The 22,326-nt window shown below is 40.4% G+C and overlaps 1 protein-coding gene across 3 annotated transcripts in view; it reads left to right on the forward strand.

Moving 5' to 3' along the window:
• The window catches only part of Moe (moesin), a 74,899-nt gene extending 53,889 nt beyond the window's left edge, over positions 1-21,010 (forward strand). For all 3 annotated transcript variants that reach the window (XM_034974342.2, XM_034974344.2, XM_034974343.2), the window contains 9 exons: positions 9,788-9,910; positions 10,702-10,872; positions 12,213-12,424; positions 13,924-14,184; positions 14,663-14,768; positions 15,319-15,453; positions 15,859-16,233; positions 17,281-17,452; positions 18,082-21,010. In XM_034974342.2, coding sequence (XP_034830233.1) covers positions 9,788-9,910; positions 10,702-10,872; positions 12,213-12,424; positions 13,924-14,184; positions 14,663-14,768; positions 15,319-15,453; positions 15,859-16,233; positions 17,281-17,445 — 1,548 coding nt within the window. In that variant the 3' untranslated portion in view covers positions 17,446-17,452; positions 18,082-21,010. The remainder of the gene's footprint in view (positions 1-9,787; positions 9,911-10,701; positions 10,873-12,212; positions 12,425-13,923; positions 14,185-14,662; positions 14,769-15,318; positions 15,454-15,858; positions 16,234-17,280; positions 17,453-18,081) is intronic.
• The last annotated feature ends 1,316 nt before the right edge of the window (positions 21,011-22,326 follow it).

Consider the following 22,326-nt stretch of genomic DNA (forward strand, 5'->3'; position numbering starts at 1 on the left):
TGATTTTAATTAATACGCACGATAACGATATCCGTTGATTTATAATTGTAATTACAATTAACAATTAATGCGGTGGGTGTATGTAGTCGGTAATTATGATTAAAAATTGCAGATAACATAATTGTTGTGTTTACTACGAGTTCAAACACGTTTGCTGAAGTAAACTTAACTTTCAATCATCATCATCAACCAATAGACGTCCACTGCTGGACATAGGTCTCTTGTAGGGACTTCCACACGCCACGGTCTTGCGCCTTACGCTTGCGCTTAACGCTTAGTTGGAGGGGAAAGGGGAATATTAGTCATCATTGGCGAATATCCTTTTAAAAAAATGTAGGCAACATTTGACTCCTGTCGGTGACGTCGAGGCCTCTGACGTTTTGTTCCCAAACTATCGTGAATTGTGACACTACGAAAAGTGTTCAACAATAACCGTCAAAGTTCAAACTTCTAATTTCTGCGTTACTTCGGCAGAGTGAAATAACTTCAGTGAGTAACAAAGATGACGTCATATAAGCGCTAAATCTCTGTCTGTCTGTCTGTCCGGCCGCCCGTCCGCCCGCCGCCCGCCCACCCGAAAGCCGCAAATGACGTGTCGAAGAACTGCCATATTCGTGACTTTGGTGGATTCACAAAGTCACGAATATGGAGACTAACGTAGCTACGCTTGAGTGGTCCCTCTCTGGTCCTTACTCTGTGTTCTAACGCACTTATTTGTATGACCATTTCTTGTATCAGTTACATATCATAAGCAGCAACTCTGATCGTGTAGTGCAGTAGTGAGTTAGGATTGGCAGACGGTCAGTGAAAGTGAGGCGGCTGGAGACGACCTTGCAGCCACACACGCGTTTATCTTCATGCTCTCCGAGCGATAGCGTTCGATAACCTGTTTCAAGCCGATTCGACCGGTAAAGCCCCTCTCCGCAGCAACGACTAACTGCTCAAGTCATGAGGCAAATAACATCACTAATACTAAGGGCCGGTTGTTTCAACAAATTTTGACGGACACGTTACCTTTAAATATGGCGCTAACGAACGTAAGAAAAGAAAAAGCGTTGATTCAGCATCTATTAGCGCTAACGTTCGTTAAAAAGTTACGTTTACGTTAACCAGTGCTGGCGCCATTGGTGATCGTCAAATCAGTTCGTAACTTCATACTTCTTACAAACGGAATATTTTATTTACAAATTATAATGGAATCAATTGAATTCAATGCTTTTAATGGTAGTTTTTTTGAAGATGAAAGAGAATTTTTAAAAAAGAAAAAGTGTTTTAAATGCGAAGTAGCAATATCAATAACTATATAATTTAATATAAAATGACATAAAAACGGATACGGAAAAGTAAGTTAATTTTTAGGGTTAGTTTCGTTACCAGAATAACAATGACGAACAGTTTTTTGTATAATGAAGCAACGCTCTTAAATTAACAGATGTTAAAATTCGTCTACGTCTGTTAAATTTTAACGAACGTATCTTACGAAGACCAATGGTTTGAAACAACCGGCCCTTAATAGCTAAAGGGAAATGCGTTGCCCAGTCGACGAAGGGGGTTTGACCAAGATGCGTCCATTAATAAAATAAATTGTAGGCATTGAGATGACATCATGCACTGTTTTTTCTTTAAAACTGAAACGAACATTTGTAAAGTATAATTATAAAAAAAAAAATTACAAAAAAAAAAAAAAACCGACTTCGATACACAAACACTAAAAATTGAAAAATAATTTAATTTATTACCGAATATATTATGTATACAAGAGTTAATATAGTTCCATAATAATACTTTTTGGTGCCGGTGCCAATTAGCTTTAGCTGCGCGAATCGTCTAGACTTCATATTTTTATGAGACTCCACAATGGCACCTCATTGGCACCGACCCCAAAAAATATTATTATGGAACTATATTAACTCTTGTATACATAATATATTCGGTAATAAATTAAATTATTTTTCAATTTTTAGTGTTTGTGTATCGAAGTCGGTTTTTATTTTTTTTGTAAAAAAAATTTATTTCACAATTTTTAGTGGCCCCATGGAATTATGCTATGACTGGTTAAAAATCTACTGTTTACTAAGCTATTACACTGATCGCGAGCAATTTACTCTTATCCGTTGAGGAGTTCTAGTATCTATCTTCGAAGATGTTCATCAGATCTTCACCAAATTTAAATGGGACCAACTTTGAAGTATACCCTTTCAAACAAAAAAAGAATTTTCAAAATCGGTCCAGGCGTCTTCGAGTAATCGGGGAACATACATAAAAAATAAAAAAAAGATTCCGACCAATTGAGAACCTCCTCCTTTTTTTGAAGTCGGTTAAAGATTAGATGATGCCCGCGACTTTGTCCGCGTGGCTTTAGGTTTTTAAAATCACGTGGGAACTCTTTAATTTTCCGGCATAAAAATTAGCCTATGTCCGTCCCCGGGATGGAATCTAACTGCGGTTACGCACCCATCCGATCAGAGTCCGTGAAAATACGTTCCTTTTTGTTTTGTATGGTAGCTTATGACATTATATGTCGTAGATAATTGCTGGTATTCTCACGGATGACGGATAGAACTCTGATGACGGAACTGCAGTGCGTTATTGCCGTTGCTCTGTACCAAATTTCATCAAAATCGGTTGAACGGTTGGGGCGTGAAAGCTAGCAAACAGGCAGACAGCCTTTCGCATTTATAATATTAGTTGGATGGATTCCATGTCCGTAGCTGCCAAGCTGGGGTATCTCTCTTTTATAGGCATTGTTGAATGACACTTTATATTTACGTCAATCGAAAATAGCAACACAGCAATATGCTATTGATATTTTAGAGATGTGTAACAGATGGTTTTGCTGAATTCTAAAATCTGTCCCGCCGGAAATGGAATTATGTATTTCATGAGTTGCGCTAACGCACTAGAGACTAGAGAGGTCGTCAATCGTCGCTAGAGGCGGCCGGCTGCCGGCACCTGAGGAATGTTCGCACAAGAACAGCTGATTGTGCAGCGAACGCGGGGTCGTCGACCGCTCGCCGCACTTTCGCCGTTCACAGTTCGCACCTCACTGCTCAGTGCTCAGTGTCATGCCACTCGATTGCTCTATAGTAAATGCTCAACCTGAACAGCATAGAGCCGCTGTGTCAGTTGTGCGTGAATCAGCCCTTTTGCCCTATGAATTCTGACCTTTGCAAGATTGGTAAATGTTCTAAACTATATACACGAGGTACACTACAGCTCGAGGTTGCAATCGGGGTGGGGACGCCCGCACACCCGCACACGCTAACCCGGTGCGGGATAGCGCGGGTGACGTGCGGGGCGTCCCCCCACCTCATACCCGGATTGTCGTTTCGACCTGTCGCGTACTATAGATATTTCGTTCAACGCAGTTTCTTAAGACGAACAATAATATGTTTTTCAACTTTCTTCATTGATATTAAACACAACATTTTGCAAGTTTGGTATTCTGAATGCAAACTGAGATAAGTAGGTAGGTACATTCAGATAGGTAGGTGGGAAACTCACTGACCCCATACTTTCTGAATGAATTACATCTACTACCATAAGTAGATGATTCCTGGGGCCCAACATGTTTTAATAATTAATATTGTTTTGACAATATTAAAACATACTTACATTAAGCGATGGTAGCTGGCCCCTGAAAGTATTAGGTTAATAAGTTACCCATTATAATGTGACTAATAGGTATTAATCCTACTAATCAGATTTCATGTAATATATCATGATTTCATGCAAAAAAATGTACCTACCGTAGATATTTAATTTATATGTATAAAGAGATTAATAATATAGCCAGAGAGCATCGTGGAGAAGACAGCGCGGTGCGTGACGACGGCCGTGAAGAAGTTGGTGTCGCCCGAGGAAGACGAGGAAGAAGCCGCGTACGATAGGGCCGACGATTTGGTAATAGGCTTGGGACTGATGTAGTGAATATTGTTGCTAGTTCGTGTTGCTCTTGAGTACCTACTTTCATAATTTCTTAAGGCGCTTACGTCATAGTGGTTCTGGCGCACGGTTTATCTTATCACTGTTATCAGATGCCGCAAACTAAATATTTGATGATAAGTTTCGCACGCCGTCCTATACGAGACGAAAATATTAATTTTTTTATCGTTTAAATATTTTTGATAGTTAAACGTAATCAGATTCATTAAAGTGTTTTAAATGAAAATAAATTAATAAGTTTTACTTAACTTGAGGAAAAATAAGCATCTTCTTGATTGCTTGGCTTTGTTAAATTACACGGATTTAAGCAAAACTATTAAGTTACATAATCCTACACTGGAAGATCGAAATACCGAACTAATACTTGAGCCAAATTAGACATGGATTTTTACGCAAAGAATCAGTCCTAGCGCGAAAATGCAGCCAGTATTGTTAGCACCATTCCACGCGAGCATTATTTGTACAGTAATTAGATTTGGCTAGCTATATTGTGGGCTCTTCTCAAACCTGGGCGCGTTGGGAACTTTAGTGTTAAGCAGTGGCGTGCAGGTCATAGAGGCATAAATGTACTGCTTACCCCAGTTGTAATAGCTCAATGCATATTTTTCATTATGACCTGCCAGTAAACAGGGTCCTACTTAACTAATGCATACCCTGGCTTCAAACCCTGTGCACGCCACTGGTGTTAAGTTCGCGTAATAATTATCACCAGTAGATATATCTTACAAATCCAACAACTGACTATCAAAAAGAGTAATTTATTGCCTATTTTGAAAAAAATATTTGAATTTTGAATTTTATAAATTTTATTGCAACATTTTCAATTTAAAAAAACTAGGTACCTAAGTAATTCTAATTTACATATCTACTTACCTATATATTTTTTCAAATTATAATAAACTAGCTTATGCTCGCGACTTCGTCCGCGTGGACTACACAAATTTCAAACACCTATTTCACCCCCTTAGGGGTTGAATTTTCAAATATCCTTTCTTAGCGGATGCCTACGTCACAATAGCTATCTGCATGCCAAATTTCAGCCCGATCCGTCCAGTAGTTTGAGCTGTGCGTTGATAGATCAGTCAGTCAGTCAGTCATCTTTTCCTTTTATATATTTAGATCGGTAAAGGTATAGGTATGCCATTTTAAAATTGACTAAGTAAGTATGTATACAAAGTGTAATAATTAGAAATACCTATATTGAAACGTTTTTCCGCTATGAATCACATTTAGATAAATACCACTTAAGTCATTAAAGTCAACTAATAAGCATACCTATTTGATCAGCTACAACACAATATTGTTTGTTGGAGGCAACGCTGACGTAAGCGACTTTCAGAGAAAATCTCACAATAATCATATACCTATTCGTTCCATGTAGCAATGCTATAACCATTTCCGATAGCGTTTGTAATACTTTAGTTTGCTAGAGAGCCATATTATTACCTACCAAGTACCAGCTAACTGCTGCTCGGACCAGTTTGACCGATGTGTCGATTTACCCAGGGAAAAAATTAGTTTCGTAGCGTGATACCCGTGGGAGAAAAATAAATAATAAATAATTTTTTTTATTTATTTTATTTTATTTATACTAATGATAGAGGCAAAAGTCTCAGTGGGTGTTAACCAGTCACCAACCAAACTGAGATTTTTGTCTCTATCATTTGTATGGGATTACGTAACAGAAAGAGCGCTAATTGACTTCTTTCCGCGGATAGAGTATAGTAAAAAACTTCTGTGAACTCAAAAGACCGTTTGAACGTTTGTCAAGGAGCAGTGACAACGAAAGAATAGAATGGCAAACAACTATAGGCTATTTGGTACTATAGTCCGTGACCGTGACAGGTTGAGACGGCAATCGGGGTATGAGGCGCGGGACGCCCCGCACACCCGCGCCCGCCCGTGGGGGTGTGCGGGGTGTTCCCTCCCCGATTGCCATTACGACCTGTCGCGTACTATACTTCATTTGGCATGTTATATGATTTATCAAACACGCTGTATATTGTGTTGTGAAGAGGACCTCTAACATAACTTTCTGTAAATTAATTAGTAACTACGTAACCCATTGTTACATAATAATCGAAGTACTTATTATTCCCCCGATGTTGTATGGTGTATGAATTATCATGTCTGTATTGTGCTGAGTTGTCAACCCTGGCGCTGAATTGTAATTAATTGTTGCCTTTTTAACGCTCCCCCTGGACCATTGGGCACGCAACGAAGTCAGGGTCGCTACCATTCTCCAGATGGGTAAGATTACTTATATTCTAAGGCGCCATCTCCACGGGCGAGGGAATCGCAATGAGTCGCATCTACTATCGTCGCGTCGGCGATAGTATCGCCCTGTGGATATTTAGAGCGCACTTTGACTTTGCTCAGACTTAAGATTGAGTTAAACCGAGACAGATTTATTTTATTTTATTAGGAAAACGAACCGCTTAAATTGATCTTAATAATCTTAAAATTAAGTAAATAGAAGCCAATAATAGGTTTTCACAGTTAGATACAAATATACCTAAACATGTGAGAGAACAAGTCAGAGTGCGCTCTGTATATCTCACCCTGGTGAGTTTTACAGAGTTATATCGAAATTGGTGGCACGTCGAGACTATATCGCCACAATTGTCTAGTCCGTGGTGATGGCGCCCAAGGGTTTTCAACCAATATTGACCTTTTTTTTTCGTGGAGAAATCCTCATGGATACCACCGTACCCGGGGAGGCACGGAGGTTATGTCGGATTCTTACTGACTAACCCACGATGTTCCACGCATGGCCTTAGCCCAAGATCAATAGATGCAGAATATGCAAGTGTACACAGTAGGTTAGGTACACCATCTTAAGATGTTGAACTGCACTGGTAGTCATAAGGTAGTATGAATTTTGTCGTAAACTTACAACTACGCTATAGGACGAGACAGGTCGAATAGCAATCGGGGTGGGTACGCCCTGCACACCCGCACAGCCCCCGCGTTATTCCAGTGCGGGACGTCCCCCCGCCTCATCCGCCGATTGCCATTTCGACCTGTCGCGCACTATACCTATAAATAAAACTCTGGATGGAGGCTTTCCATTTTTATCACACTTAACCTAAAAATAAAGTCAAAGGCTACTGTAATCGCTTACATTAAGTAATTAAGGTTTGTAGCTAGTAATGTGGGTAATTATTTTTAACTTTATCACTGGGGACCTTGGCATCATTGAACAATGTGTTGTCATACATTATAGGCCGAGGCAGAGGTTAAGGAAGATCCTCGGTAAATTTCAATATAGTATGTTTTATATGTATGACTAAGCCTACCGCCCACGGTGGGAGCGGGCGCGTCCTGCGGGGCGGGCAGCGGGCGCGATGTGGGAGCGGGCGCGTCCTGCGGGGCGGGCAGCGGGCGCGATGTGGGAGCGGGCGCGTCCGGCGGGGCGAGCAGCAGGCGCGATGACATCCCATTCTGACGACCTCCGTGGCGCACTTAAGCACTGTGGTCTTATTAGTGGGAGGTTCCGGGTTCGATTCCTGGCAGGGGTTTGAAAATAATTTCTACTGGTCTGGTCTGGTGGGAGGCTTGTGGCGGTGGCTAGTTACCACCCTACCGGTAAAGCCGTGCCACCGAGCAATTTAGGTCAGTAAAACTGCCATACCCCTTCGAGGTTAGCCCGCTTCTATCTTAGACTGCATCATCACTTACCAGACCACCAGGTAAAATTGCAGTCAAGGGTTAACTTGGGTTATCTGAATGAAGTCGGTTAATAAAATAAAAAATAAAATGCTGCTCGGCACCCGTTCTCGAGTACCTACCTAAGACACGTCCGCACGTCTTCCTTACAATTTCTTGTATTTCGAGTTTGTCCTACACGCTGGCCGCCCCGCAGGACGCGCCGCTCCCGCCCCGCCTCGGCCGCAGGCTAACTATTGGCATCACTCATCAGCTCATAACAGATGTTAAAAGGAGTTTATTGGTAGTGCGCTCCAAACAAACTTAGTTCTCTTATTTTATCGTAGATACGTTCTAGGAACTATAATATCTGTGTCTGTGGATGGCTAGATTTCCGTTAAAATATTAAGTTTCAAACACGGGCTCAAGGATTTACACATATATATCTTTAAACCCGTGTAACTTTAAAACTAGATATTTTTAAAGAAATCTGGCAAACTGCAGACACGGACACTAGTTAGAACGTGTCAACAAAGTTTCTTCCAGTTTGATTGGTATTTATTCAAATGATAACCAAACTACGTTTGTATGGAGAGCGCTGGGGTACGCGTTAGGGACACTTCTCTTAAAGAAATATGGGTGTTACAACTTACATTACACATGTATTGTATTAATTTAAAGCTTGAGATTGACTTGTAACGTTAGTTTGTAATGTATCATTCATTGTGCTCAACTCGACTGTCGGGTTTTTCGCGAATTCCCTTTGAGTGTTACGTTACAAGTAAATGCAGGTCGCGTCATCGCGAGAGCAAATGACAAGTGCAAGCCGTAAAAATGGAGCACACTTGAGCCAAGAGCTCGAATGATCAACCTCAATAGCCCAACGGTTAAAGGAGCGGACTGAAATCTGAAAGGTCGGCCGTTCAAACCCTACCCATTGCACTATAACTGTCTTACCTACTCCTAGCACAAGCTTGACGCTTAGTTGGAGGGGAAAGGGGAATAATAGTCATGATAAACATCCATACTAATATTATAAATGCAAAAGTGTGTCTGTCTGTCTGTCTGCTAGCCTTTCACGACCCATCCGTTCAACCGATTTTGACAAAATTTGGTACAACGATAGCTTGCATCCTGGGGAAGGACATGGGCTACTTTTATTCCGGAAAACCAAAGAGTTCCCACGGGATTTTAAAAAATCTAAATCCACGCGGACGAAGTCGTGGGCATCATCTCAATCAATCAGCCTGCTTGCGTCCACTGCTGGACATAGGCCTTCCCAAGAGCACGCCACCACACACGATCCTCCGCCTTCCTCATCCACCCACTTCCCGCTATCTTCTTAAGGTCGTCAGTCCAGCGGGTTGGAGGTCGTCCCACACTGCGCTTGCTGATACGCGGCATCATCTAGTGGCTAATATTCTTTAAAAAATGATACATTACAAACACACGTTACAAGTCAGTCTGTGACGCTTGTATGTAACAAGTCCGCCTCGAATGGTACATTACAAACAAACGGTACAAGTCAATCTCCAGCTTAAACGGTGACGTAAGATCTATACAGTCGTGAGAAGTGAATCAAATGCCAGGCAGAAACTACCACGACTTTTTACTTACGAATTTATGGTTACGTCAGTTCTTTAACATGCCAAGAAACTAGTAAAAGGAAAACCAATAAAAGTCGTCGCTTATCTCAAATAACAGAAAACCTTGAAGAGTTTTGATCCTCATGTCTAAGAAAATAAAAATAAACACAATAAAAAACTTTTAAATACATATCTTACACCCGGCTATACTCATGTTTAGTCGACGTTAGCCCGACTAGTTTCGATCCCATCCGGGGTCCTTTTTCAAGGAGTCAGTTCGCGCACAACAACTAAAAACTTAAAACTTTTTATTTTTTCAAGAACAGGCTTTGTGATTGGTTAGTCAATCAACATGCTTAACGCCCACTGACTTTTTGTCTTTGTCATTTGTATGGGATTACGTAACAGTGAGAGAGAGAAAGAAATATTAACTTCTTTTTTTTTGTTTTTTTTTTTTATTGTAATTCCATAAACTATTTACAAGGTAGGATTATGGATACCCAGATCTCTCCGTAGATAGAGTATAACATCTTTGGTATTGTTTTTTCTTGTATTGTTCTGTGAGCTTAAATAAACCTTTGTTTATTTATTTATGTTTAACTTTGCAGGTGATGCAACAAGACGTCAAGAAGGAGAATCCGCTGCAGTTCAAGTTCCGCGCCAAATTCTACCCCGAGGACGTCGCCGACGAGATCATACAGGAGATCACGCTCAAACTCTTCTACTTACAAGTAAGTAGTATTTATTCTTGACTAGCTGATGCCCGCGAATTAGTCCGCGTAGATTTAGCTTTTAAAAAATCCGGTGTGAACTCATCAACTTTCTGGGATAAAAAGTAGCCTATGTCTCCCCGGGATGTAAGCTATCTCTGTACCAAATTTCGTCAAAATCAGTTGAACGGTTGAGCCGTGAAAAGCTAGCAGACAGACAGACACACTTTCGAATTTATAATATTAGTATGGATTATAGACGCCTAATAGCCGGGACACCCCCGATCGCCAAGCTTAGGCATTTGCTTAGCATAAAAGTCGGTACCCTATTTCCGCACATTGTCTTGATTACGTGACTTTCGAGTCCACCAATCACAATAAAGCATTCTCCCCTGTCCCCCGCCAACTTTTACGATTTTATTTTCATGCAAAACCTTGTATATGCGGTACTCTAGAGGTTGAATTCTCTGTGCTTATCCGGTTAGTCATCATTATCATCGGAAGGCATTTCGCCTTATCAGAAGTGGGATTATCCGCATTAAAACCACATGGGATTAGTAACTCAAGTTACAACCTATACCCATGCAAAAAATCACGTCAATCGGTTGCGTGATTGTAGGACAAACCAACAAAAAACACACTTTTGCATTTATAATAATATGGGTACTGATAATATGATGAAAGTGAATGAACGAACTAAATTTTTCATGTTGCATTAATATTTGAACTCTCTCTCTGACTATTTACTAACATACAGAGTCCAGTTTTAACAGTCGTACGATGTTATATAACTTGGATGGTTTTGTTTCCAGGTCAAGAACGGCATCCTATCAGACGAGATCTACTGCCCGCCAGAGACGTCAGTGCTGCTGGCCTCGTACGCCGTCCAAGCGCGCCACGGGGACCATAACCCGGCGGTGCACGCGCCTGGCTTCCTCACCAACGACCGCTTACTGCCGCAACGCGTCACTGATCAGCACAAGGTTAGAAATCCATATAGAGAGAAAGAAAAATGATTATTTTTGAAAGTTGTGTCACAAATTACCAGTTATACCTTCAGGTTTGGTTATCCTGGCGCCTCGTATACTTGAACAATAAAGCCAAAATAACTTTAGCTAAACCTGCGCCGGAATAAACTGTGTATATGTCGCGAACATAATAATCTTTTTAAAACTGCGAAAAATATGATAATAGATCCTCATTCACTCTCCTTGCAGCAGTACAAAAAAATGCTGCATCAGTATATTGATGCAGCATTATAAACTCATATGCTTCTTCGTAATTTTTCTTATTTTTCTTGTTTTATGTAATATTTAGTACTATTGTAAATTGCAGTGTTTTTATTTTTTATTTTTTCATATTTGTATTTTTAGCTTTAAGTTAACTGGTAATCCCGCACTTGCAAGCTTTTAAAATGCATGCCGGTTTGCCAGTAATTGGGTGTACACTCTAAATTTTTTCTCTGTGAATTGTAATTGTTATTTTATAATATGTGTACTATCTGTTGGCAAACCAATAAAATAAAAAAATAAAAAAAATGTGTGTGTCAAACCCAAAAAAATATCTTCGTCCATTCATCGCCGGTCCATTACGCACAACCGCAATCTGAACTTGCCCAAACCAAAGGGAGCTAATTAATCAGTTTGTAATGAGACTTAACCGATTTAACGTGCTAATTCCTTATTACATTTTGCTTTACTTTACTGCCTTTTAAAGTCATAACATCATTGTACCTAAATCTTTTGTACTAGCCAGTTATTAACGTTTATGCTATGTGTCCTTTAGTTATAAATCCTTTTGTATGTAAATACTTGTGTATGTATAAATGTTGTTGGTTAGTCAAATACAATAAAATAAAAATAAAATAAAATAAACCAAGTGCGGATTGACAGACATCACAAATCTTTGTGAACATGCCGGTTTCCTAACGATGTTTTCTTTCACCTTTAAAGCAAGTGACGTTTAATTGCTTTAAACGCACGTAACTCCGAAAAGTTACAAGTGCGTGCCCGGGATCGAACCCTGGTAACCCCCCTCTGCAGACACACACACGCCCCATGTAGCCGACAGAATCTGGGCAGGGCATATAGTTCGAAAAACCGATAGACGTTCAGGTCTGAAGGTGCTGGAATCGCGCCGCAAAGCGCAGCCATTGAAGACCCCACCACTAGGTGGACGAACGATGTTAGGCGAGTCTGCTGAAGCCGCTGGCTTCAGACGGAACAAGACCGTGGCGTGTGGAAGTCCCTACAAGAGAGCTATGTCCAGCAGTGGACGTCAGTGGATGAAGTAGTAAATAATCCTGTAATTTCCTCCCCGTCAGATGTCCCGCGAGGAGTGGGAGCAGAGCATCACAAACTGGTGGCAGGAGCACCGCGGGATGCTGCGCGAGGACGCCATGATGGAGTACCTGAAGATCGCGCAGGACCTGGAGATGTACGGCGTCAACTACTTCGAGATCCGCAACAAGAAGAACACGGAGCTGTGGCTCGGAGTGGACGCGCTGGGCCTGAACATCTACGAGAAGGATGACAAGTGAGTGAACATATATCTCTTCTTCTCTATTCTAGCCTATTTTACGTCAAATATGTTATACTAGATGATTTGGGTGTTGAAAAAACCGGGCCAAGTGCGAGTCAGGCTCGCGCAACGAGGGTTGCGTTCTACAGTCGTATTTTTTCGACATTTTGCACGATAATTCAAAAACTATGATGGATAAAAATAAATCAAAATCTGTTTTAGAATGCACAGGTGAAGCCCTTTCAAATGATACCCCACTTGATATTGTTATCTTACTTCGAAAATTGAAAATACTAATTATTAGTTCATGACCACAATTTAATTTTTAATTAATTTTTAATTTTTTTTGGGTGATGTTACCACAAATTTGCAGTTTTCAGTTTTTTCCCCGAATGTCTGCTATAAGACCTACCTACCTGCCAAATTTCATGATTCTGGGTCAACGGTAAGTACCCTGTAGGTTTCTTGACAGACAGACAATAAAAGTGATCCTATAGGGGTTCCCTTTTTCCTTTTGAGGTACGGAACCCTAAAAAACAATCAAAATAAAAAAAATACAAAGTTTTTATCATTGCAATACTCGTTGGCAAGTAATTGAAAAGTGCGATAATACAATGGCTCGTCGCGACGAGACGGACGAGATAAAGGAACCCGTTCGTTGGAGCTGCAAACATTTTGTGTGCCTCGCTAATCGCGGTACACGATATTTATTCATGTACCTACATTAGTTTGTTTTGCTGATAACATATTCAACTTTCACTCGTTCGCTGAAATGTTTTCCACATATAACTTACTAGCGACCCGCCCCGGCTTCGCATGGGTGCAATGTAGATACTAATGTGGTGTCATTTAGGTGTCATTGCCTCGGAAACTCAAATGAGAGGTTTTTTTTCGACCGAATTCACATTATTTCAATTTCTCTAAGGATCTCTAATTTTTTGAGAATTAAAATATAGCTATAAACCTTCCTCTTGAATCACTCTATCTATTGGTGAAAACCGCATTAAAATCCGTTGCGTGGTTTAAAAGATCTACGTGTTCATACATACAGACAGCGGGAAGCGACTTTATTTTATACTTTGTAGAGATAGTGACCCGCCCAAGCTTCGCACGGTAGCTTGTTATAATTTTAGGTTAGGACGTCCGCCTTCTTTCGGAGGTCGGAAGTTCGATCCCGGGCACGCACCTCTAACTTTTCGGAGTGTGTGCGTTTTTAATAATTAAATATCTTTTGCTTTAACGGTGAAGGACAATATACCCCATAATTTTTTTTAAAGAATATTAGCCAATAATGACTTATATTCCCCTTTCCCCTCCAACTAAGCATTAAGCTTGTGCTAGGAGTAGGTACGACAATAGTGCAACAGGTGGGGTTTGACCTTACGGGTTTCAGTCCACTCCTCTAACCGTTGAACTATTGAGGCTCAAACTGTGAGAGGAGACCCGGGCTCTATAGTGAACCGGCGCGGCGATGGGTTGATCATGATCATGATTAAAGTAATTTTTTTTTTCAGATTGACGCCCAAAATCGGTTTCCCGTGGTCGGAGATCCGCAACATCTCGTTCAACGACCGCAAGTTCATCATCAAGCCGATCGACAAGAAGGCGCCAGACTTCGTGTTCTTCGCGCCGCGGGTGCGCGTCAACAAGCGCATCCTGGCGCTGTGCATGGGCAACCACGAGCTGTACATGCGGCGCCGCAAGCCCGACACCATCGACGTGCAGCAGATGAAGGCGCAGGCGAGGGAAGAGAAGCTGGCCAAGCAGGCGCAAAGGTATGGAACACCTTTCTGGTATCCACTTTTAATTTGGGTACCTTCAAGTCAAAAGTGAATGGGCATCTTCTAGACAAAATCTTAGGCTGCATCATCACTTCTCAGCAGCCAAGCGCAAGTCTATCAATTTATAAAAACCATAGAAAGAAATCTGTAATTCTCTAAATCTGTACCTAATTCTCTAATCTAAATCTAAGTGGGTTACTCTGGTTCTCCTACGAATCTCCTCATTTCTGATTTGAGCACATAGAGAAACTCCAAGCTGGAAGAAATCTCTATTTAGAGATAAGCAATTCCAATGTAACTTAATTTATTACTTTCTGTGTAACCAAAATTTTGGTACATGAAAAATAAAAAAAAATAAAAAAATAGAATAGAATTGATTATATTTTTAATCAAGTAAACTTTTACAAGTGCTTTTGAATCGAAAAATAGCTGTTCCGGAATGCATAGATGATTTTTCTTTGGTATTTTACAGAGAAAAGCTGCAGCTGGAGATTGCAGCTCGCGAGCGCGCGGAGAAGAAGCAACAGGAGTATGAGGACCGACTGCGGCAGATGCAGGAGGAGATGGAACGCTCACAGGTAACATTTTTTTTATCCTTCCTTTTACGTTCTTCCCTCTTGTCGTATATTTCCAATGTTCTAACGTTTAAACTATCGTGAGTGATCTCCTTTGTAGATGTCTGTTGGCATATAAGCCGGAGTATGTCTGACTAGTTTTGAACCCGCCTTGGGGTCCTTTTTATGGTTTCGTACCTTAAAAGGAAACACGGAACCCTTATAGGCAGTGGCGTGCAGGTCATAAAAGCATAAATGCACTGCTTACCCCAGTTGTAATAGCTCAATGCAAATTTTACATTATGACCTGCCAGTAAACAGGTTCCCCTAACTAATGCCTACCCTGGCTTCAAACCCTGTGCACGCCACTGCTTATAGGATCCCTTTGTTGTCTGTCTGTCTGTCGGTCTGTCTAGAAACCTACAGGGTACTTCCCGTTGACCTAGAATCATGAAATTTGGCAGGTAGGTAGGTCTTATAGCAGAGATTAGGGGGAAAATGTGAAAACCGTGAATTTGCCGAGCTCGCCGGTAATGAGTTGAGATGTTGATGATGATGACTGTGTTGTTTCCAGGCCAACCTGCTGGAAGCCCAAGAGATGATCCGACGGCTGGAGGAGCAGCTCCGTCAGCTGCAAGCCGCTAAGGAGGAGCTGGAGCAGCGCCAGAACGAGCTGCAAGCCATGATGCAGCGCCTCGAGGAGACCAAGGTACTGCTTATCTTCTTCACCTGCTGGAAGCGCACTTTTAAATTGAAATCGTGATGACTAAAATTCTTATTAAAATGTTCGGGTGTATCTGTTACATGTAAATGTAAAAGAAGTGAAACTTCTTTAGTTCACCAAAAGCTCATTACTCGACGGTTTTTTTTAAATTTGAAACTTGTCAAGTTTCTTTTTAATGATCAGAAGGAACCTTAGATATCGATTTTATAAGAATTCGGTCCGATAGCAAATAATTTAAAAATTCCATTACTTCTGTCACTAAGATAATTGTCATAAAATTACCTATAATATGTATCTTTCTTACATGGATAGAGAAGTTTCACTTCAATAAAAAGTTTGCAGTTGTCTACTCGTTTATAACAGAAAATTGATTTTTTTTATATAATATAGAACATGGAGGCGGCCGAGCGTCAGAAACTCGAAGATGAAATCGCGGCCAAACAGGAGGAAGTGTCGCGTATCCAGCAAGAGGTCGAGGTCAAGGACACGGAGACCAGACGTCTGCAGGAGGAGGTCGAGGAGGCCCGTCGCAAGCAGGACGAGGCGGCGGCGTTGCTCGCAGCCGCTACCACGCCCACACACCATCACTTGCACGAAGACAACAACCAGGGACCTGATGGTGATGCAGCTGAAGGCAGTGGCTCTGAAGGAGGCTCGGAGGCTGGCGGCGGAGAGCTGGCGCCTGGACCTGATGGCTTGGTGGACCCGCTGGCCGAGCGACGCACGCTCGCCGAGCGCTCCGAGCGTCTGCACAATCAGCTCAAGGTGTGTATGACTCATCATCATCATCATCATCATGACCCATTAAGTCATTGATCACCTCGAGTCGTTATCTAAATATATAAAAGGAAAAGGTGACTGACTGACTGATCTATCAAGGCACAGCTCAAACTACTGGACGAATCGGGCTGAATTTTGGCATGCAGATAGCTATTATGACGTAGGCATCCGCTAAGAAAGGATTTTTGAAAATTCAGTCCCTAAGGGGGTGAAATAGGGATTTGAAATTGTGTAGTCCACGCGGATGAAGTCGCGAGCATAAGCTAGTCAGTCTATAAATCTGTCAGAGTGAAAGAGAAAAGACTCCTCTCTCCACAATCACAGTGCGACGAAGGGATTTATGACATCATCATGTCACCTTTTTTTTTAATTTATAGACTAGCGCTTGGCTGCAATCAGACCCATTGACAAGTGATGATGAACGCGCTTGCCTAGAAGATGCCTATTCACTGTTGACCCATATTAAAAGTGGACCTCCAGCCATCATCGGTATAAGCCTATGAATGTGTCACTAGATGCAGTAAAGTGATCACCTTTACTGCATTATCATCATCATCATTATTCACCTCCGAGTTAATGGGATGGAATAGAGCAGAGTGATAGTCAACATGACCTATTCAAGGTGTGTAAGTCAGCCTCTCCCATCACCATCGCCAGATTACCAATGCCCCACTGGATGGAGAAAGGTGGTATTCCTCTGACCCAATCATCTCAAGCTGTACATAAATATGAACAATTGCCATAATTTACATTCAGGGAAGGAAGGTGCGGATAATGACGCAGCAGTAGGTCTAGCTGGTCTAGAGGGGGAGAATTTGGCGTCCACGTCGACTTTGATTTTGAGTTTTTCCGTTAAATTCTTCTCGAGTCGACGGTCACCTCAAACATGGGCAGCCTAAAAAGCCCCAACCGCGATAGCTCGGTCTCAAAAGTAGCCGTCGTGATGAAAAGATTAGTCAGCCCACTGATTTTGGCTCGGAGGCTCTTTTCATGTCCCCGTTCCGTTGAATAAAGCTGATTTTCCATTTCCAGGCGCTAAAACAAGACTTGGCGCAGTCCCGGGATGAGACGAAAGAAACGGCAATGGACAAGATCCACCGCGAGAACGTGCGCCAAGGCCGCGACAAGTACAAGACCCTGCGCGAGATCCGCAAGGGGAACACCAAGCGTCGCGTCGACCAGTTCGAGAACATGTAGACATCAGGTAACACACACACACACACACACACACTCACACGCACACACACACACACACACACTTACATTCCCTGAAAGTTACATACTTTTTTGCTAAGAAATTAATATATAAATACAGGGTGTAACCAGAACGCTAGCAAAAAGTTTGCGTTATTATTATACTATCTAAACAATCCAATACCAATAAATAACCTTTTGCGTTATCTTGTACTTTTAGTATTTTTCAAACCCGCAGTGTATAGCGTGCGAAGCTCGGGTCAATGCCCCTCCCCCCTGCGACGCGACATTGATTTCGAGTGGCCTATTTAGTAACGTTCACTGACCTTTAGCGTCAGTCAGATGTTTTATTTGCAATATATTATTATGACTTAAAAATACAGGAAATTTGTTGTGGTATCTTATCAGTAATCATCAGTACTGTTACCTGTCCTCGGTGTTGTAAGCGTTCTGGTTACACCCTGTATATTGTGAAAATGAGTCAAAAGACTATTTATCAACTGTCGTGTCAAAAGTACGGTTCACTTTTAAAATAAGTACTACAATGGTACTTTTGACATGATATTTGACACACAAAGTTAAAATGGCGCGTGTGGAGTTATATTTTACGCGTTGTATAACTGATGATATTGGTGGCAGGTAGTACCGCGACCGCGCAATGCGACTACACCCGCCGGGCAGGCGCCGGGCCGCGCGACACGACAGGACGACACGACGCAGTGGTAGCACCACCACCACCACCACCACCACCACCACCACCACCACTCGCTAGTTGACTAAACCGATTTTATTATTATCTTATTTAAAAAAATCCAAACCAAATGGACCATCTATTATTTTAGTCGAGCAATAACGACCTAAACCAGCGTTTCCATTTGCTGGGTCGCGACCCAGTACTGGGCCATCAAATTGAAATACCGGGTCGCCACATACCTGCCTTGTTTTAAAAATATTACCTACATTTCTATCGACACGTCGTAAATATTCGTAAGGGGTATTTTACCTAATGGTTTAAAAGTGTGTTAAGTGGGTCACGAAGAAGCAGTGTGAAAATTACGGGACCATTGCAGAACCATGTTTGGGAAACACTGACCTAAACTATAGTTTATACGAAGCCATTGCGTTGGCGGCAGTCCTACTGGCTTGCAAAATAAGTGGGCGCTCTAGACAGCGATAGCTTCGTATAAATAAACAATACTTAGCACTAAAAAGTATAGTTTTGTGCTTCTGTACTCAGGGATTTATCTCTTGAATACCAATTTATTAAACTGGTGGAAAGTGGAAGAAACTTCGTCATAAAATGACCCGACAAGATTTGATAAATGATAAAATTCCTTGCATAAATAGTAAAAAAATGTTTTGTCAACTACGAGAACTCGATATCGATAAGTAATATAATATTTTTTTGTAAACCTTTCGTCGGTTTGAATAACGGCTCATGTGATCTTGTAACTGTTTTGATAGAAAATCTATTTTGGACTCTCCTTTTTGTAATTTGCTATAAATTCCTAGGCGTGAAATACTTGTGGACCAGAATTTACTCTACACGATGAGATAGGCCGTTATTCAGAATTTCAAACGACGATATTTATACGTATAATTATAAGTATGAAAATCAAATTGGTAGTGTATTCTTATATTGGCATTATAAATTGTAATAATATATTTTTATATATAGTATTGTATCAAATTGTAAACATACATGTTACACATACCTCCATATTTATTATAAATAAAAACTTCCATTATAAAATATCTTTTTTTAAGTATTGCTATGAGCAAAAATACTGGCCAAGACATATTCGCAAAGCTACTTTATTTGTTCAGAATAACAGCTCTTTTGCCATGGTACTGAATCCAGATAAAAAAGTAGCTACCAACTTAATTTTTTACAAATATTTTTTTAGTAATTTTCAAGTTAAAGGGACTTTAAACTAAAAAAATAACACAAATGCAGTAAAACATCGAATGCAGTATCGATTATATAAAGAATGTTTTAATTTATTTTTTGTAAATATGCGGGTATGTTGTGAATAATGTATTACATAATATGCGTAGTGTCGTCTCTCGAACCCAGCGCGAGACCTATAAGGTCGTCAACGGTATAATGTATCGAGTTTCGTACATAAACAGTCTTTTACGATAAAGGCAATAATTGTAGACGATTGCACACGGCCTAGCCCCGCTCACGAAACCGCAACGCTATAGTGGCATAAGTCTAATTTGCTAATTTGCACCAGTATAGTGGCCTAAGTCAAAATGTGCCACTTTTAATTTTTTTGAAGGTTAATAATTTCCTAAAAGTATAAAGAAAGATTTTTATATGATTTATACTTGTGCTAGATTTAGAATTGGATACGTTATGATGCTTTTACACTCATGGCAAACATTGACTCTTATTGGTCCGTGGTAGGCAAGCGCCTGAATGTGAAAGACAATTAATGGCTTTCTACATTCATGCGCTTGCAAACATTTACCATGCCTGCCCTGAGTGCAAAACCACCATTAGACAGTAGAAAAAATGACATTACACGATTCAAAAGTTTCTACACTCAATATAATTGAAAACGTAAACATTTTGTCTTAACACACTATAGACTCTCGAGGTGCGTTTAACATTAGTGCCAAAAAAATCGATCACGCATTTTCCTGGTTTATTTGAAACCGCGAATAAATTGAATAGATGCTAGGCCGGCGTGGGGCGGGTGGGGTGATAGTGTAGTGTTATTATCGATGTTCTTACATGTTATCATACACCGTCCAGGCGTTATCGATATTCTGTGCCGTTCAATTTGTGCAACCTTTCACATTGAAGTTTTTATTACTGATGTTTTTTTCGCTGCCGGTTTTTTTTCAACTGGTTTTAGGGTTCTGGGTTCTAGACCTTATGAGCCTGACTGTACTTAATTGTAAGCCTTGAGTGTAATTTTTACGAATATACAACTTTAGAGTTGTGTCAATATTCAATTTTAAAATACATAAAATAATTTTTATTTCAACATGCAAATTAAAAATTTATTTTTTAGTTTTATAGCTATTTTTGCGGTTTTAATTTAATAATTTCCAAAATGTTTTAATTCTTAGTACAGGTTGAACCGACATAGAATAGAGCACCGCCGCGCCAGTTGAACTGTCAACCTTATGTACGATGTAAGAAGGGTCATATTAGAACGGTGCTTGCATTTTACAAAAAAAAAAACGATAGAATCCGTCGGGCGTCGTACTCGGGACTATAATTGTAAATATTGATTATTATTACTTAATAGTAATTTTATTTTAGTGTATAATGTGCTATAATGAACGCAGATTAGCAACCGTACAGTTCAGTAACAAGCATCCTCGTGGTATCCCGAGAAAGTTTGGGAATACTTAAAAAAAATCCGTTCCCAACTTCATTCCATCAGCATGACGGTGACTTGAAGCTGGACGTTACCGTACTGTAGGATTGCCAAACTGTGACAATAACCGAATATGTATAATCGGATTTCTCGAGGATTATCGAAAACGTTGAAGGCACACAGATTCGTTTAATTAATGATTAATTAAATATAATATTATTTGTAAGTGATTTGGATTTTTATTCTATTAACTACGTGCTATACTCGGTATAAGGGACGGTGTACATAAAGAATAAAAATAGAATTTTGTTTTTTTTTATTTAAGTAAATATAACATTATATAATTTTTATTTTTTATTTTTCCAATGCTATTTTTTATTCAGCAAAAAAAAAGTAATTGGTGAATTTTTCGCAAATTACGCCGATATTTTTAAAGAATAACTTTTTTATTACTTCGAAAGAAGAGTGAATAGTAGGCTTCTTCTGAGCAAACGCGTTTCACCTAACGCCGGCTCCAACGCTGGCCCCAGCACTGTTCGCCCAACGCGTGGATCGGAAAATCAGCTTTGCCAACGTTGGGGTCAATGCTAATTTCCCAATCCACACGTTGGGCGAACAGTGTTGGGGCCAACGTGTGGAGCCGGCGTCAGGCTGCATCACCTCCTGTTTCGTGTGATTGCAGTCAAGCGCAAGCCAGAAATAAATAAAAAAGACTTCAAAAAATGTCATTTTTCTTTTTTCGGTATACTGTATCTTATACCGCGTATGTTCGCGTCGATCGGGAGCATATCTTGTGAGTCATAAATCTATATAAAATGCGGTATGCTTCGTATTACTATATTATAACTTTTTAATTCTTTTTATTATTGGCCTGTTGATTATTTTGTTCAAAGTATGCGTGCGTGCTCGCGAGCCAGTATCTTGTATTACGAATTTTAGTTTCAATCAAGACGACGAACGCAATGCTTCACAACTATTTCGTGATACGGGTGCAGGTTCTTTATCCCATCTGTTGTCTATATATTTATTGCTAATGATAGGTTTTATGTTCTACGTTTTTAAATCATTCCGCCATATTTGAATGCGTGAAAACCCCGCTTTAATCTCACAAAAAGTGACAAAACCCAATATTTTTGAACGATTGATTTTAACTCTTAGTTTTGCTCAAAAGTGGATCAGTTTCGAAGTGTGCTGAGTTAGTGGGATGGGATTTATAATAATTTCTTTACTAGGGGTATTAAAGCTTTCGATTGTAATTATTTCATCGTTTCCTAATCGGTCCCTTCTGTTCTATAGGCTAGTCTTGAGTTTTTGAGCGAAATCTCACGGGAGTTTCTGAAGTGACAGTATTATGTTTGGGAAATGAATCTAATATCAATCCTGTAGGCCCTGCATCATAGGTGTGACAATCGCAGTTATAATTTTTAAGGCTAAAATCTATTAAGCCTACTTTGGTTTTCATCATCATTATCAACCGATAGACATCCACTGGTGGACTTGTACTGCCTCTTGTAGAGACACCACGCTACGGTCTTGTGCTCCTGAA

Source organism: Maniola hyperantus, chromosome 12 (assembly GCF_902806685.2).
Source record: "Maniola hyperantus chromosome 12, iAphHyp1.2, whole genome shotgun sequence".
Classification (NCBI taxonomy): Eukaryota; Metazoa; Arthropoda; class Insecta; order Lepidoptera; family Nymphalidae; genus Maniola; species Maniola hyperantus.